The sequence below is a fragment of the Callithrix jacchus genome, chromosome 1, assembly GCF_049354715.1.
Source record: "Callithrix jacchus isolate 240 chromosome 1, calJac240_pri, whole genome shotgun sequence".
Taxonomy (NCBI): Eukaryota; Metazoa; Chordata; class Mammalia; order Primates; family Cebidae; genus Callithrix; species Callithrix jacchus.
The window spans coordinates 163,355,003-163,373,193 of record NC_133502.1 but is presented as its reverse complement, the minus strand read 5'-3'; the positions used below and the strand labels follow the sequence as shown (position 1 = coordinate 163,373,193).

Here is an 18,191-nt window from a genome sequence, read left to right as displayed (position 1 = left end):
AGTTAATGATATCTGTATTACTTGTGATGATGATGATGATGTCAACTTATTCCTTAATATTATTGTTATGTCAACTTTGTGACCTTACGAGGCCTCTTCAACCAATATTTGGTTATTGTCTCTCCTTTTCCAAAAAGCCCTCCATGAACTTCCCAGTGCAAAGAGACACTTCCACAATTATCTCATTCAGGCTGGCATTAATATCATTAATATCATTGCTTGTATATGATCTTCTAGTTTCTGAGATCTCTAGGAACAAAAAATAACTCCTTACCTGGCCTTTTTTCCCAAAGTACCCAGCATGTTGGGCAGTCCACAGTAAGTAAACAGCAATTCACTCTTGAAATTGCCTTGGGATTGTGTACCATGTTCCCAACCTGCAGTGGCACTTAAGAATATCACAGATACTAAATTCACTACACATGGAGTTAAAATCAATTGCAGTTGGGTGTGGTGGCTCACGCTTGTAAGCCAGATCACCTGAGTCAACATGATGAAACACCCTCTCTACCAAAAATACAAAAAGTTAGCTGCACAGAGTGGTGGGCACCTGTAATCCCAGCTGCTCAGGAGGCTGAGACAGGAGAATTGCTTGAACCTGTGAGGTGGAAGTTGCAATGAGCCAAGATTGTACCGCTGTACTCCAGCCTGGGCGGCAGAGTGAGACTCCATCTAAAATAAAATAAAATAAGTTGCATTTTTTTACTCTTTGGGAGGAAATTATAAGCTTTTTGATTATACAGAACATGCTTATCTTCTTTAGTGTTGAATTATTCATGCGTAACTCAGGGTTTGGCACATATGTACTGAAAAGTTGGGTGGATGGATGGATGGATGGATAGATAGACAGACAGACAGTCAACAGGGCCAAGAAGTCTAAAACTATTTTAACACAAATGCTCTCCAGGATCCCACCACCAATATTTCTCTCTGGAGATCATTACAATGACCTCAGACTAAGAATTACTGAAAGATTTTCATATCCACTTTTTAAAAGTTTCTTCCAAGTTTATTGAGGTATAATTGACAAATAAAAATTTTATACATTTAAGGTATATAATGTGATGATTTAATATATGTATATATTGTGATATGATTACCAGATTCAAGCTAATTAACACATCCATCAATTCACGTAGTTACCTCTATGTGTGAATGATGAAGACACTTAAGAGCTACCTACTATCTTAGCAAATTTGAAGTACACAATATGTTATTATTAACTGTTATCACCATGCTGTACATATGCACTCCTTTTTGAAGGCTTCCCAGTGGTCTAGGGGAAGAAATCGATCTCGATCAATTTCCTTGACGAAAAGGCAAAATCCCTAGATTTTAATATCTGCTTTACTAATTGGCTAATTAGCTGGTGACTGTCTCTGGGTGTTTCAATTGAGTTACTATCTTAAATAATAATTACAGCAAATAAGTTTCATGTGATCTACTACTTCCATTTATATACTACTAAACTGCCTGCCTGAAATGATGATTCAGAATGATTCTCAAGTGGGGCTCCTCAGAGGTGTGTTGTTATCGATTAGCAATGTCTGCCCTGTACACTAGAATGAAGTGTTTTGTGCCCCAGACTTGCTGTGCCTGTATCCAGTGTTCTTCTACAGTTGCTTCTAAGTCCTGCTCAAGTATGATTTTGGTTCTATAATTTGATGTCCGTCTGTGTCTTTGGAAAGTACTGAGAAGCTGGGCCAAATGTTTCCCGTTAGGAACACAGTCTTGAAAGACTAAACCACAGGCAGTCTGTTCTGGAGAAAGCCCTGGCTCAGCAGCATGGACAACCATCCTAGCGGCAGCACTGCCCCTGAGAAACCTTGGCCAGGGTCCTGACCTCCCAGAAAAGAGCTGCAACCCAGGCTAATTCCTTTGCTTTTCTTGCTACTGAGTTAGAGTAGATAGGCTAAGAGGAAAACCAGGGCTGTAGCCACAGCCTCCTCACTTTCCTAAAAATTTTAGAATGTCCCTGCCACTTGACAAACTAAGATTTATACATTTCCATGGAAAAGACAACAGTGGGAAAGAGAGGGCTTCCCAGATTTGTCTTATGGATCTCATCCTTCAGAAAGCAGCCTTCTGTTAGAAATGCTGTCTCCAGGCAGAAGACACAATAATCATATAATGCCAATACACGCCAGTTGCTAAGGTCTCCCTCCTTTTAAGTGTTAGCTACTGAGTGTTTGGCCTGCATCATCTCATTTTTATCACTTTCAGTTGTAAGAACTTTATTTGTGTGGTTATTAGTGTTACTGTTTTACAGATGTGAAAATTAAGGCCCAGACAGGCAATGTTACACATCCAAGACAGCTACTGGATGAAACCCTGTGGATTTGCTAGTACCCAACTATTTCTGACTTAAAAGAGTGGTGATTCCATGTGGTTCAAATTAATAGCAAGTGACAGGGCAAGGATCTAACAGTGTTTGAGTGATGCTAGAGCAGATATCCTCAAACATTGCATAGATGTTTCTTGGATATTTGTCAATTTTAGCATTTATCATTCTTCCCGACGAGTATCCGCTTGCACGTCTGCTTTCTACACTGGACTGTGAGCTCATTAAGGACAATACCTATCCATCACTGGCTTCTGAAACCCCCCACCACTACTGAGCTATCGTGTAGCCTATTCTTATACTTGCTCAACACATCTTTATTGAATGCAAGAATAAATCATTTAAAAAATTAATTCTCAGTCCTCTTGGATAATCGCTGGCTCCCCAACATCTTACCTGGGCACCAGTTAAGCCACAGTGCTGCCTAAATGGATAACTGCTTCTCAGTTCTGGAATTCTTCAAACACCTAGGGTTAGGAGGGTCTTTGGTTTGGCAGTTAGAGTTTTCTCAATTTTTCATGACACAGGTTGTGCTGGACTCACTCAACTATGGGGATCAGATGTCCTCAGAAAAAAAGAAAATCCACACTTGAGGCTGTTTCCTGGCTCCTCTCTCTTCCTGACACATTCCAAAAGGAATTTATGGATGTTGGGAAGGACAAAGGGTGAGGAATTTCTAGGACATTTAAGAACGCCCATGTAAGCAACTCTATGCTTGACAGACCGTGCACAGTAAAACTCTTTTGCCTGTAAGAGAGAAGAAAAATTGGGCATAAGCTGCCTCATGGGTTGCCAAAATGATGTGGAAACAAATTCATCCGCATTTCTAAACAGCAGGAATTCTCCTTGTCCTCCCAAACTTGGGATATTCCGTGTACATACTTAAGTCAACAAGGTAAATATATTCCGTGAGCTACTAAAAGTGAAGTCATGAGTAACTAATTTTGAAATATGATTCTACTCAGTTGGAAGTTTTATCTTTATCTAAAAATGAAATTGTTTATTCCCCAGCTGTGATGAGAGGAAAGTTCAAAGATTGCTGATTTCTTCGTCTGGCAATGGTCTTTGTCCTGCAGTGAGGTGCCTAAAAATAACTGTTACTCTATTCCCTGTTGCTTCCAAAGGTTAGCTACCAAAAAGCTCTACTAGTAAAAGGGAAAAAAGAAAGATTTGACACCAAGCCAAGAGACATCTTCACGTGTAAAATTGTATGCTAAAAAGCCATTAGGACTGGCATGACACTGGCCTTGCTTCCCCAACCTGATAAATCAATTGTTATCTCACAGTAATGCTCTGAATAAAAATCTATAATGCCAAAATCTGAAGAAATAATCCAACACTGGTAACATTTAATACCAAGGCAATTGAAATAAGATTAAAGCCTAACATTTAATCTCTCCCCCACCCTTCACTTCTCCCCCAGAAGCTTTCAGGACTATTGTTTTTATCTTCTTATTTTTTGCAGGGGTCTGGGGCCATAAATGTACCAGGTATTTGGAGAATGGGAGACTAAATATTAAAGTCTATATTCTATCCAGCCTTCTCAACAGATGACTAACTGTGAGCAGTTAGGCACTTAGGCTTATGGAGGTGCCACATTGCTTACTGAGTTAAGTACTAGCTCTTCGTGTTGATCTTTTATATCCTTCCCAATATGGCTTCTGCCAACTCCATGTGGTCTCTCTCTTTCCACTTTCCTATGCATTACTTTATACCCTAGTAGAACAAGACCTCTCCATAATCCCTGCATGCTACACCACCTTGGTAAGAATCAGGCACCCACAAGGAGATGTCACTGTTATTACAGTCATCTTCTTAATTCTCCTCACCATCCACTCATTCCAACTTTCTTGCCTTTTCTCATGGTGCTTCTTTTTTCTAGGGTGCTGTAGGCTTCCCTTTGAACCTACCTGCTAGAGTTGTACCCAACCATTTTTCTGAATCTTGCTCATCTTTGAAGTTTATCTCAAATGCCACTTTTTTTGAGATGTCTTTCTTGGGCCCCTCAAAAGAATACAGCCTCCCTCCACTTTGAGCATTAACTGATATGAAGGTGGCCAATCTCTTGTTATAGTCATGAATGTATCTCCCTGATTCCCCCATCCCTTCTGGAAATGAGGTTTTCTTTCTGATCTATTCTCTATTTGATCAGTGTTGTTATTTTTGCTGCTGTTATCATTAGCTACCACATAGTAAGCCCCTACTGTGTGCCAGGCACTGTGCGCGTAACTTAACATATGTCTTCTCATTTCAGACTGCTGTAACACTATGAGATAGACATATGTATCCTCAGGGAGATGAGGCAGGGAAAGGGATTCAGAGGGGAAAGGGAATGGCCATAGGGAGCAACTGCTAAAGTGATAGAACTGGATTCTAACACAGGTTTATTTTACTGCAAAGACAAGACTCCCCCACACACAGCTGCTTCATTAATGGAAATGTTTAGATGGCTGAATGATATGGACTGAGTGCCCTCAAAACTCTGGAGCAAAGCAGTGCAGGGTCAGCAGAGGAATGGGAGTCATGAGTTGTCTTTGAAAGGTTCCTCCAGCTTCTAAGGAGAGGCTGAAGCAGACAGAAAGCGACGTTAGACATGGCCTGAGTGGTTCCTCTAACAACTTGGTTTTAGTTTGACATGGGGAGAAGATTCTTAGGAGACTTTAAGGTGTGCAGAGGGAGGAAGGAAAAAAGATTTCTTAACCCAAGGACAAGGTTGGAGAAAGCGTGCAGATCTGAGACAGGGTAGTTACCTCTTCAGATCTCCGAAGGACCATAGCCTTAAGGACTGTTTCTCACTCACCCTTGAATATGTTCAAACATGTAAGGTATGGAAACTACCATACACACACATGCTTGCTATAGTTAAGTGAGTTCGTTGCTAAAAAGAAGCCATCTTTCTTCCCTAATCCTCTGGCACTTGTGTCAGAGGTACTCACACATTTTCATTAGTCAAGAAACTTAACATTGAAACTTTCTTATAGATTCTCCTTGCCCTCTTTGAGTCTCCATTACCTCATTTTATATCACGGACTTAATAAAAACAAGCAATCCTCTAAACCAGTACTGCTCAATAAAACTTCTTTAGATGATAGAAATGTTCTTTGTCTGCACTGTCTCATATTGTTACCACTAACCACATGGGCTCTTAAGTACTTGAAATGTGAGTGAAACAACTGAGGAATGATACTTTTAATTCCATTTAATTTTAATTAATTTCAATAATCACATGTGGCATATTGGACACAGCAGCTCAAGATCAATCAATTTAAAGTGTTTTACCTCTTTTTAAATTTCCTATCACATGAAGAAGTTTTTATTGTGGATTATTTTTACCAGCTTAATTTGCTTTTGAGACCTTGACGGGGATGGAGATACATAGAACATCTCACAAAAACAATTCCGTAATTCACAGGTATTCATTTGACTCTAAAAATTAATGTTGATAAAAAGAGAAAGCAAAGTTGGACACATGTGTGTACTGTTTTGCATTAGATACATACGCTGAGGCAGAGCAAAAAGCAGCACAACATACTTAGCTTGAAAATAGCTTTGTCCTTGATATGTGACCCCAAAAAATCTGTACTTTGAGCCAATGCAAAGACTATGTCTCTTTCTGATGCCCTTCCTTGCAATCATTGACTTACCAGATCCTTAAATATCACCATGAAAGATACACACACACTTACATATATAACATATGTAATATTATGTTATATTACATATTATAATATAATTGGAGCAAGTATATTATATATGGGGAGATATATATGTATGTGTGTTATATCTCCCAGGGCATGCATATTTATCTGGGATCGCTGAGAGACGAAAAGTTCTTACTATGCTGTAACTCTTGTCCTTGCTTAAAAACAGAACTGCATATGTCAAAGTAGGGGTTTCAGGGGTTAGGAGACAGAAAATCCTACAAAAACACAGAAATTAAAGTCCATATTTTTTATTACAAATGTTTCCCTTTATTAAGCTCTTACTGCAAACAAAGATTGTGTGCCATTTTTTTTAACACATATTATATCATGCACTTTTCACGATGATCCTGTGAGGACACCCTTATCACATTTATTGATGACAGGACTCTGGTTTGTGGTCATAGATGATACCTTGCACAAGAAACAGGAAGTGATCAAACAATGATTCAAACCTAAGATAATTCGTCTACAAAACTTGTGCCCTTCAACACCATTCTATTTATATTCTGGTGCTTTGGAACCTGCTGCATTCCCAAAGAAGTCCTTTCTATTGGGTGCCAACTCCAACTAGAAAAGTATTTCTCCTGTTGTGCTGAAATTTGTCTTCTCATAAAACCACCCTCCCTCCTGCCCCATCTCCAGCACACAAACACACACACACACACACGTTCTGTCCTTAGAGGCTACAAGAAGCAAGCCAGTGCCCGCTTTGCCAGGATTTAGACATGGCATCCCTGCTCCACCCAAACTTGCTTTTCTCAACTACAAAATAAACATGCCTAGGTCTGTAGTCCTTCCTCCTACAAGATATTTTCCAGACCTTTTGTTGCTGATCACTATAAAGATTATAATCTATGTTTTTTAAAGAGCCTCTGTAGAATAAGTTGCTCATTCTGAAATCATAAAAGTCCTACTATCAGAACCTGATTCTTCATGTCTAACCTAATATCTCCACCTGCAATCTCAAGTAATTTTTTCTGGGTTCATCCACAGAAGAGACATAAAATAGCCAGTTGTCTGCATGAGGATGTTTTACATTCTTAAAGGTCATTATTTGCTCCCTATTTTTCCCTTTCTCATATAAATATTTCTAGTTCTAGTAATTTTATCTCCTCACCCACCAGTGATTTCTGCAGGTCCTCTTTGATCTAGATCCAAGTTGCTGCTGAGTTAGGAGCATTCAACTAGGAGGTCAAGCTCAGGCTTAAGCAAAAGGAGGCTGTTGGCGTGGACTCTTGTCAGGTTTTGTTCTCAGGAGTGCAACAAAATACGAACTACTGTTTAATGAGTGCCTACTACAGGCTTGACACCCTGCTGGGTACTTCATGTACAGGTCTCTAATCCTTCATTTTCTCTGGAAAGGTTTTGACTCCTGTGTTATAAATGAGTTCATGGTTTAGAAGGATAAGTAGCTTGCCAAAGTTACAGGGTTAATGAGTGGCATTTGAAACCAGGTATGTCTAATTCCAAAGCCTAACCATTTTCTACAATGCTTAAAATATAATAGGTCTTTCCCAAAGTACAAAAACATCCAGCTACACTCAGACCACCATGAGCCAATAGGAAATACACAATGCTCAAGAATAACAGGCACTTTTCCCAAATGATGCAACATTTGGTTGTGCCAGTGCAGGTCTCTTTAATATACAGTGAGAAATCCTCACTCTACTCACACTCTGGTCATTATTACCCTAAACTCATTGCCTTGGAGTCTCAATCGGCTACTATAATGGCTTTTTAAATGGAAATTTAAGTCATTTAGCAACACACACAAAAGTGTTGGGTGGAAGTCCAAAAACATTTTAAGCTTGGCCCATGGCCCTTTCTCAAAAAAAAAAAAAAAAAAAGCCAAGAACTGTTGGGAAAGGGGTAGGAAAGAAGGACTTTGTGAAGGTGACGAGAGTTAGAGCAGCCGTTCTACTAGACTACGTAACCAATAAATATTTGTCCAGTAAACAAGTAAGATGGCCAAATTGGTTTGAAAGTAAACAAGTAAGATGCCAAGTCTCCTTTTTTATAATAATCTTCATTCAGTGGCCTTACCTACATTGCAGACCCACACATTGTTATTAAAAAGCTAATTTCAATGAGAAAGCATGCTCACAAGAAGGTTGGGTGGTGTTTGTTTCTTTGATTTGTTTGTTTGTTTGTTTGTTTGTTTGTTTGTTTGTTTTTGTTTTGTCTAACTAGGGAGAAGATGCCCTAAGGAGATATTACAGGGATAGTTAGTAAAGTGTCTATAAGAATATAACTAGAATTTGGTACAGATGTGGGTAGGACCTTCTTGGTTAAATGCACTAGTGCTTTCTCAGTCTTGAGGCCCTTGATCAGTCATATAGGAACACTTCTCAGTTCAGTTTTCCCTGACACAATTCCTCTCTTAAGTTTTGCAAAGGCTTTCGGTCGTGAGGAAGAAAGTGGTCAGTTGGAATCATGCTGATGCCTTCTATTACTAGGATAAAAGATTTCTGGAAAAAAGTTAGAAGACTTCTTATAGGCTGAGCAACCCAAGCGCCACAGCTAATTGGCATAATAACTAACTTACAATGTGCAAATATAAGAATAGTATGGGCATAGGGAAATGTCAATTTGTAAATGACGTGTTAAAAACCAAAACCAGGTGGGCATGGTGGCTCACACCTGTAATCCTAGCACTTTGGGAGGCCGAGGCGGGTGGATTGCCTGAGCTCAGGAGTTTGGGACCAGCCTGGGAAACATGGTGAAACCCCATCTCTACTAAAAAAAATAATAATAATAATACAAAATAATAATAATACAAAAAATTAGCCAGGCGTGGCGGCATGCGCTTGTAATCCCAGCTACTCGGGAGACTTAGGCAAAAGAATCGCTTAAACCTGGGAGGCAGAGGTTGCAGTGTTCTGAGATCATGCCGTTATGCTTCAGCCTGGGTGACAGGGCAAGACTTTGTCTCAAAAAACAACCAACCAACAACAACGGAAAACAAACAGCTCTTCAATTATCTTTTGAACTTTATTCAGGTGCATTTCCTAATTAAGGAAACCCATGAATGACTTCATATGATGTATAGATCATTCTCACATGCCTCCCTGGCATTGTGTTAGTGAATATTATAACTACCATTTCTTCCTGTCTTTACTCAGTTTCTCAACTGCCTCTAACAAGTCCCCTTTTCTCTGCCACCTGATTGCCCATACAGGTGAATAGCTCTAAGACAGATGAATACGATAACTTGGCAAAGTGAGAAGTGCTTCATGGTAGCATATTCTCCTCCATAAGCCATTTCCATCTAATTCTTCTCACTATTTATGGCTCAGCTTAAATTTTGCCCTCCATTTCCCATAAGCTATGCCCCACCATTCTCTTTATTTCCTTTTTATTTTCAAAACCCTTTAGGCAGTTATCCGCTATACCACAAAACAAATCCTATGCATTCTTCCTTGATTTGCTCCCTAAGTACTGAATGGATAATTCCCTTTTCTTCTTAATTCTATTGTGAAGTCCCCTGAGGGTATATACTTAGTCTTACATTTATTTCTGCCACCCACAGACCTCTGTAAAAATTCTCTAAGTGCTCGTTGATTGGAGGAGACATCAGAGGCTCTTGGACATGCTTTCTGAGCTGTGAACCTCAGTCTAGACAACTGGTTCAGGAATATGCTGTCAGGTTCTTCTAAAAACTGGACATTTGAAGGTTCTGAAAATAAATCAAGGAGCAGGGAAATGGAGGTGCAGAGTATTTTGAATGCTATGCTGACAGTCACATAACTAGTAAGAAGTTCAGCTGGGATTAAAACTCAGTTTGCTTCCCAGAGTCCTTTATTTTAACCTCTGCCTCTTGAGAGAAGAGAACCAGCAGATGGTGTGAAAGTCAGTTTTGAGCATCAGTAATGAGAGGCAGGAGTTACTGAACATCTACCGGAACTAGGGCCTTTATAACAAGATAATTTATTCAGAGGATGTAGTAAATGTTGAGGGAACTAATGAATATACAAATAACTTCTACATCATTCTTTTAGCCCTGTCATTAGCAGTTATGATCTTCACCATACAGAAAGTGAAATAAAGGAAAGAAAAGTTACATAACTTGTCCAAGGAACCAGAGCTACATCCAGATACAAACCTATGTTTATCTTAATTCAATATTTTACTTTTTCTCTCTCTTTTTCTGTCTCCCTAAATATCCAAAAGTTGAATAGTGAGTGAAATCATTCCTTCAAGTGACAAAGTTCTTTTAGAGACTATTTTATGATCTTACAGGGGTATATGATGAAAGATTATCAGGAAAGCTTCAAATACAGGGATATAAAATCAGAATTTGCTTGAATTATAGATATTCAATATATTCAATAGTAGATACTCATAATTTTTTTTGTCTTTCCTTGTAGAAGATAATTCTTTTAAGAAGATCAGGGACAACTGATTTGAAGTCTACTCTGTGCTTCTAAATCTCAAATTCTGCTGAGAGTGGGACACCCTAGAAGACTAGAACCCCAGCAACACCCAGCCAAAGCCACCTCCACCATGGGGGCCATGACTCAGTTGTTGGCAGGTGTCTTTCTTGCTTTGCTTGCCCTCACTACTGAAGGTGGAGTCCTCAAGAAAGTCATCCGGCACAAGCGACAGAGTGGGGTGAATGTCACCCTGCCAGAGGAGAACCAGCCAGTGGTGTTTAACCATGTCTACAATATCAAGCTGCCAGTGGGATCCCAGTGTTCAGTGGATCTGGAGTCACCCAGTGGGGAGAAAGACCTGACCCTACCTTCAGAGCCCAGTGAAAGCTTCCAGGAGCACACAGTGGATGGGGAAAACCAAATTGTTTTCACGCATCGCATCAACATCCCCCGCCGGGCCTGTGGCTGTGCCGCAGCCCCTGATGTTAAGGAGCTGCTGAGCAGACTGGAGGAGCTGGAGAACCTGGTGTCTTCCCTGAGGGAGCAATGTAGCGCAGGAGCTGGCTGCTGTCTCCAGCCCGCCACAGGTACGAGCTGGCGGCCCGCCCAGTCCCACGCTGTGCAAGTGTGGAGAAATGATAAGCATAGCAGCATCCATCGCTTGCTTTCAAAGTGGGCTCACTAGAAAACTAGCTCCCCAGAGTGTTCATTACAAAGAGATTTCATGTTCAAATAAATGTGGACACTGTAACCATCTCTCTCCTGCTTGGAGCAGTCCTGGCAACAACTGTTTCTCAGAGGGGTTTCAGGCTCCAAGAAGTTTCAGGCTCCAAGAAATAGGGTTTGAAAAACCCTATTTCACCTTGATTATAAGTTTCTAAAATATATTTGACCATGAAATCTACCCACTTTCTACCCTAAGACCTAGGAATATGCCATGAAATTTCTGTTTCAGAGAGCACTCTCTGATAGGTACTGATGTGGCCCCATTACCTCATTGTACAAATAGAGAAACTGAGGCCAAGGAGGATGGGATTCCTGAAGGTCCTGCAATACGGAGTTGAGTTCCTTACATCTCAGTATTCTTTTTTTTTTTTTTTTTTTTTTTTCTTTTGAGACAGAGTTTCACTCTTATTACCCAGGCTGGAGTGCAATGGCGCGATCGCGGCTCACCGCAACCCCTGCCTCCTGAGTTCAGGCAATTCTCCTGCCTCAGCCTCCTGAGTAGCTGGGATTACAGGCACGTCCCACCATGGCCAGCTAATTTTTTGTATTTTTAGTAGAGACGGGGTTTCACCATGTTGACCACATCTCAGTATTCTTACAAATGCACAGTGCTGCCTGTGATAGTGCTGAGTCTATAAAAATTAGGAAAAAGTTCCAATGTAATAGCTATTATAATGATGACAATCATGAGTTAAGCTACCTCTGTGTAACAGGCCCTTTTGGATTATCTCATTTAATCCTTTACCTTTAAGGTAAAGGTTAGATAAGGGAAAGATAAGACCTGTTCTGCAGATCAAAGAAATGAAACTCAGAGGCATTAACACACTGGCACAAGATGATATGAGAATAATAAGAGATATGGGCTTAAGCCAGGTGCAGTGTAAACCAGTCCTTTAGGAGACCAAGGCAGGTGGATCACCTGAGGTCACGATTTGAAGACTAGCTTGACCAGCATGGTGAAACCCTATCTCTACTAAAAATACAAAATTAGCTGGGTGCGGTGGTACATGCCTATAATGCCAGCAACTCAGGAGGCTGAGACAGGAGAATCACTTGAAACCAGGAGGGAGAGGTTACAGTGAGCCGAGATCACACCATTGCACTCCAGCCTGGGTGACAGAGCGAAACTTCACCTCAAAAAAAAAAGAGAGAGAGATAGGGGCTTTGCATGTGTCTGTGGGTCTCCAGAGCTCATACTCTCCCATGGATGCCCTGTCTCCACATGCATCTCCTTTCAAGGAATTTTGCTGCTTTGGAACTATGTCTTTATCTCCAGTACTAAACTTGATAAAACTACAGGAGTTTCAACAACTTCAAATCAGAGCTGAAAATCTCTGTTTCTGCCACTCAGAAAAAAATTACCAAAATGTTCTTCAACAATTATTTCAAGAGTAGACCTAACCACCCTGAGTGAAATACTCTTACGGCTCTGCAGGACAGGCTCTAGGTTTCTAAGGAGATTTTTAAAAACATTTTCCTTAGACATAAGTTAGTTTATCTTCCACTTCTGTCAACTCCCTGGAAAAACGCAGATGAGAATACACAGTAGGAATAATGCTAAGTAGTGATTTCAAATGATTGCTTAAAGCAGTGCTGTCTAATGGAAATATGAGCCACATGTGTAATCTTACATTTTCTAGTAGTCACGTTAAAGAAAGGAGAAACAGGCAAACATAATTTTAATCATCTCTTATTTAATTCAACATAGCCAAAATATTTTTTTTCAGCCCGAAATCAATGTAAAAATTATTAATGGATATTTTATAGTCCATTATTTGATACTATTGGAATCTGATGTGTATTTTACACTTACAGCACATCTCAATTCAGACTATCCACGTTTCAATGCCTAATACGAATGGTCAGTACAGATTTAGATTCTCACTTTACAAATCAGCTTTTTAAAAAATTTTCTTTCTTCCTGCTTTCAAGAAGGAGATGAAATATATTAATACAGCTGTTTGTAGGTACAGAGAATATAGAGTGAATATATTCTAGTTCAGAGACTATAGAAGAGACTCTTGTTTCTTCTTAAGCTCCAAGGAAACCAATGACTTCTGCATACTGAGCTAAGGCAATATTTAGGCCTCAAGGGGTTGAAATAATGTCAACCTTGACCCCACATTCTTCACGTTGACCTCCACTTGGCCGTTAGAATAGAAAGAAAAGAAAAGATGAAGGCAGATGCTTTTCTGGGGACAGAGGCAAACTGAAAGGTGTCCTTATAGAATCAGAAAGCCACACTTCAGCTACCTCATTTTCGTTGTGGAAAATTAGAATGTTTTGGTTATATAAACCCACATACCAACTTGAGCCAACCTTCCACAAAAATACTTTGGAAAAGAAAACAGAAAAAATTACAAGGATACAACAGTGAGCTCTTAATGTGTTCACTTAACTCAGTTTTCTTATAGGTGAAGTTGGGCCAACAGCCCACTTCCCTGGGGTATATCTGAAGCGGGCTGTTGGCCCAACTTCACCTATAAGAAAACTGAGCTCCAGATAGCCTAAATCCCTTCCCAAATGTGGCATAGATATAGAATCAAAAAGTCAGAATTACTTTCAGTTCAACAACTGTTTCTTGGGCATCTTTTATGTGCCTGGCCTTGACGAGGCACTAAAGAAATAACATAGCCCAGCATAATGCATTCCAAAAGGCAGTGACTCATAATCATCACAGGGCTTATAAGACTTCTTGAAAATGTGGCAAAAACTAAGAATCCACTCCCCGGGGGTAGAAATACACACACACCCCCCTACACACATATACCTACACATAATCACACACTGTCTTTGCATAAAAGCCTACAATTTCGGGGAGTCCAGATTATGAATTCCTACCTGGTATAAGTGGATGTGAGTCTTATCTGATTTCACACACTAAACAACTGGATATTAAGCCACATGGAGCCTGAGGGTGCAACCATCCTTCAGCTGAATTTGATTCTGAGTGCCCTGGGTAGATACCAAGAAATGTGGCTGTTGAGCCTGGCTGAGAACTTCTTTCTTTTGTTGCAGGCCGTGTGGACACCAGGCCCTTCTGCAGCGGTCGGGGAAACTTCAGCACTGAAGGATGTGGCTGTGTCTGCGAATCTGGCTGGAAAGGCCCCAACTGCTCTGAGCCCGAATGTCCAGGCAACTGTCACCTTCAAGGCCAGTGCATTGATGGGCAGTGCATCTGTGATGAGGGCTTCACGGGTGAGGACTGCAGCCAGCTGGCTTGCCCCAGCGACTGCAATGACCAGGGCAGGTGTGTGAATGGAGTCTGCATCTGTTTCGAAGGTTACTCTGGGGCTGACTGCAGTCGGGAAGTCTGCCCCGTGCCTTGCAATGAGGAGCATGGCACATGTGTAGATGGCTGGTGTGTATGCCACGACGGCTTTGCAGGCGATGATTGCAGCAAGCCTCTGTGTCTCAACAATTGCTACAACCGTGGGCGATGTGTGGAGAATGAGTGCGTGTGTGATGAGGGCTTCACGGGCGAGGACTGCAGTGAGCTCATCTGCCCCAACGACTGCTTCGACCGGGGCCGCTGCATCAATGGCACCTGCTACTGCGAAGAAGGCTTCACAGGTGAAGACTGCGGGAAACTCACCTGCCCACACGCCTGCCACGGCCACGGCCGGTGCGAGGAGGGGCAGTGTGTATGTGATGAGGGCTTTGCCGGTGTGGACTGCAGTGAGAAGAGGTGTCCTGCTGACTGTCATAACCATGGCCGCTGTGTCGAAGGGCAGTGTGAATGTGATGATGGTTTCACAGGAGCTGACTGCGGGGAGCTCAAGTGTCCCAATGGCTGCAGTGGCCATGGTCGCTGTGTCAATGGGCAGTGCGTGTGTGATGAGGGTTATACTGGGGAGGACTGCAGCCAGCTGCGGTGCCCCAATGACTGTCACAGTCGGGGCCGCTGTGTCCAGGGAAAATGTGTATGTGAGCAAGGCTTCAAGGGCTATGACTGCAGTGACATGAGCTGCCCCAATGACTGTCACCAGCATGGCCGCTGTGTGAATGGCATGTGTGTCTGTGATGACAGCTACACTGGGGAAGACTGCCGGGATCGCCGATGCCCCAGGGACTGCAGCAACAGGGGCCGCTGTGTGGATGGACAGTGCGTCTGTGAGGATGGCTTCTCTGGCCCTGACTGCGCAGAACTCTCCTGTCCGAATGACTGCCATGGCCAGGGTCGCTGTGTGAACGGGCAGTGCGTGTGCCATGAAGGATTCACAGGCAAAGATTGCAAGGAGCAAAGATGTCCCAGTGACTGTCATGGCCATGGCCGCTGTGAGGATGGCCAGTGCATCTGCCATGAGGGCTTCACAGGCCTGGATTGTGGCCAGCGCTCCTGCCCCAATGACTGCAGCAACTTGGGACAGTGCGTCTCAGGCCGCTGCATATGCAACGAGGGCTACACCGGAGAAGACTGCTCAGAGGGTGAGTCCCAGGGCACGGACCAGCATGATGATGGCTGTGATGGAGTGGACACCTAGTGTGGGGTGGAAAACTACATTTATATTTATAAATATACATACACACTGATTCTTTGTACATATCAATATATCCATTTAAACACATACCCATAATGACTCTTTAAGAAACCCTCTCATTCAGTTGTTACAAGGTGACCTGTTTAAGGGCTTGAAGGGCTCAGAGAGGTAATATAATTGTCTCAGGGACACAGCTGACACATCACAGACCTGGTATTTGAGTCTGCCTAACTCATCTATACGGAGTTTAACATCTGTTATCCAAGATGAGGTAGATGAAGACATAACCTCTCTTTTGCTAAACATTAGCTTTCCTTCCTAGTCTCCACTGACATCAAACCAACAGTAAGCAAAATCTCCTTATTTGAATGGAAGTAAAAATTCAGCTAAATTGAATTTGCAGTGACATTACATAAAAACAACTGTTTCAAATGCATACTCAGCTAAAGACAAAATGCCTGTTATCCACGAGATTGCCTGCCTTTTAATTGTCTTTTGTTGCTTGTTTTGTTTTTGTTTTTTTAATCCTAAAGTCTGTAAGCTCCTTATCCTTAAAAGGGCACTATTTCTAGCAGTTTAGCATGGGGTCTGGTACATAGTAAATGCTCAGTAAACTCTGGTTAAATGAAAACACAGGAGAGAAAAATAATGCTCATGTTTAATGAATGTCTTCTTGTACTTCTCTCTTCCACACATATTACAATTGTCATAATGGAGACTTTTTGCCTTTACTAAAGTTACTGGTATCTAGACATAAATAAATGGCTTTGCGTTCAGTGGGGCCCAAGCAGGGAAGCCTAGTTGGAAAGAACACCAGGCTGGCAGGGAGGAGCTCTAAGTTCGAAACTTGATGAAGTGAGCAAACTTGGTCATGTCATTTTGCCTTATACACATCTATAAAATAAGAACGTTGGATCATGAGCCCAAAATACCCTCCCAGTGCTAGGGACATGTAACTCACAGTTCAGAGCAGCTAGTCAAGCTGAGACTGCACTTTCCCATCCCAACGGCCTGCATCTGAACTAAGATCCAGGGAGCAGAGAAAGTTAGAGAGGCTGGAACACCAAAGGCTACATGGCTGACCTGGGACTCCAGCCTGAAGGAAATGGACTAAGGAACAGCCACCACAGGTCTTAAGATGAGTCACAGCAGGGGGTCATTGATGCCTTCTGCATTTTAGAGACAATGGAAGATCTTCAGTCCTCTGTGGCTGAAGGTGGAAGAGACAGATCAAGAGAAACAAACCTAGAGGGAATTTATAGGGCACACTGTTGACTCCAGATGTCCTTTCTTATTCCTGCTAGTGTCTCCTCCCAAAGACCTCATCGTGACAGAAGTGACGGAAGAGACTGTCAACCTGGCCTGGGACAACGAGATGCGGGTCACAGAGTACCTTGTCGTGTACACACCCACCCATGAGGGTGGCCTGGAAATGCAGTTCCGTGTGCCCGGGGACCAGACGTCCACCATCATCCGGGAACTGGAGCCTGGTGTGGAGTACTTTATCCGGGTATTTGCCATCCTGGAGAACAAGAAGAGCATTCCCGTCAGTGCCAGGGTGGCCACGTGTGAGTGAGCAGAACTCTTTTGGGCAGCCTCACCTGACCTCAGCCCTCCCTCGCCACGGCCCCTACCATCCTATAGTTGTTTGTTATAGTTACACCAAGTAAGAGCCTAGAATTAAATCCATAAAATCACTTCTTAAAGAAATATCTCGTTTTCCATAAAATCTTTCTCCTAGCTCTCCTATATACTTCCTGCCAGAGAGAATCATTACAAGTAACACATAGCAAGTGTTTGCTATGTACTAGACTTTGTTGTAGGAAGCCTAAATATTAGTATCAGAGTCCTCATTTGGCTGGATGTGGTAGCTCATGCCTGTAACTCCAGCACTTTGGAGGCCGAGGCAGGTGGATCACCTGAGGTCAGGAGTTTGAGACCAGCCTGGCCAACATGGTGAATCCCCATCTCTACTAAAAATACAAAAATTAGCCAGGTGTGGTGGTGCACACCTGCAATCCCAGCTACTTGGGAGGCTGAGGAGGAGAATAGCTTAAACCCAGGAGGCAGAGGTTGCAGTGAGCTGAGATCACACCACTGCACTACAGCCTGAGCAACAGAGCAAGACTCCATCTCAAAAAAAAAAAAAAAGAGTCCTCATATTGTGAGTTAGTATATGTATGAAATAGGAGCTATTGTTAACCCCATTTTATAGATGGGGAAACTGAGACTGCATGGTTAAGCATCTTTTTTTTTCAACATGTTGAAACACATCAAATGGAAAGGTTAAGCATCTTATCCCAAATCATGTCACTAACAAGCAGTTTACCTCTGGCAGTCCTGGCAGATTTATGCTCTTCACCACTCTATTGCTTTTCAGTGGAGCTCACTATCTATTTTTTTTAAGTGGAAACATTCTGGTTTATGATTTTAGCATCAATGTAATTACCTTCATATCTAAAAAGCAAGCTCTGGCTAGAAATTGACCCTTTCTTGCTTAATAATAACATTGGCTGCCATTTATTGAACTTGCTCTGCATGCCACGAACCAGGCCCAGCAGTCTAC

The 18,191-nt window shown here is 41.9% G+C and overlaps 1 protein-coding gene across 17 annotated transcripts in view; it reads left to right on the top strand.

Annotated features, from left to right (window-relative positions):
* Nucleotides 1-18,191, top strand: part of TNC (tenascin C) — a 94,464-nt gene that overhangs the window by 16,078 nt on the left and 60,195 nt on the right. For all 17 annotated transcript variants that reach the window (XM_078375274.1, XM_078375262.1, XM_035255779.3 and 14 more), the window contains exons 2-4: nucleotides 10,413-11,005; nucleotides 14,163-15,572; nucleotides 16,930-17,193. In XM_078375274.1, coding sequence (XP_078231400.1) covers nucleotides 10,549-11,005; nucleotides 14,163-15,572; nucleotides 16,930-17,193 — 2,131 coding nt within the window. In that variant the 5' untranslated portion in view covers nucleotides 10,413-10,548. The remainder of the gene's footprint in view (nucleotides 1-10,412; nucleotides 11,006-14,162; nucleotides 15,573-16,929; nucleotides 17,194-18,191) is intronic.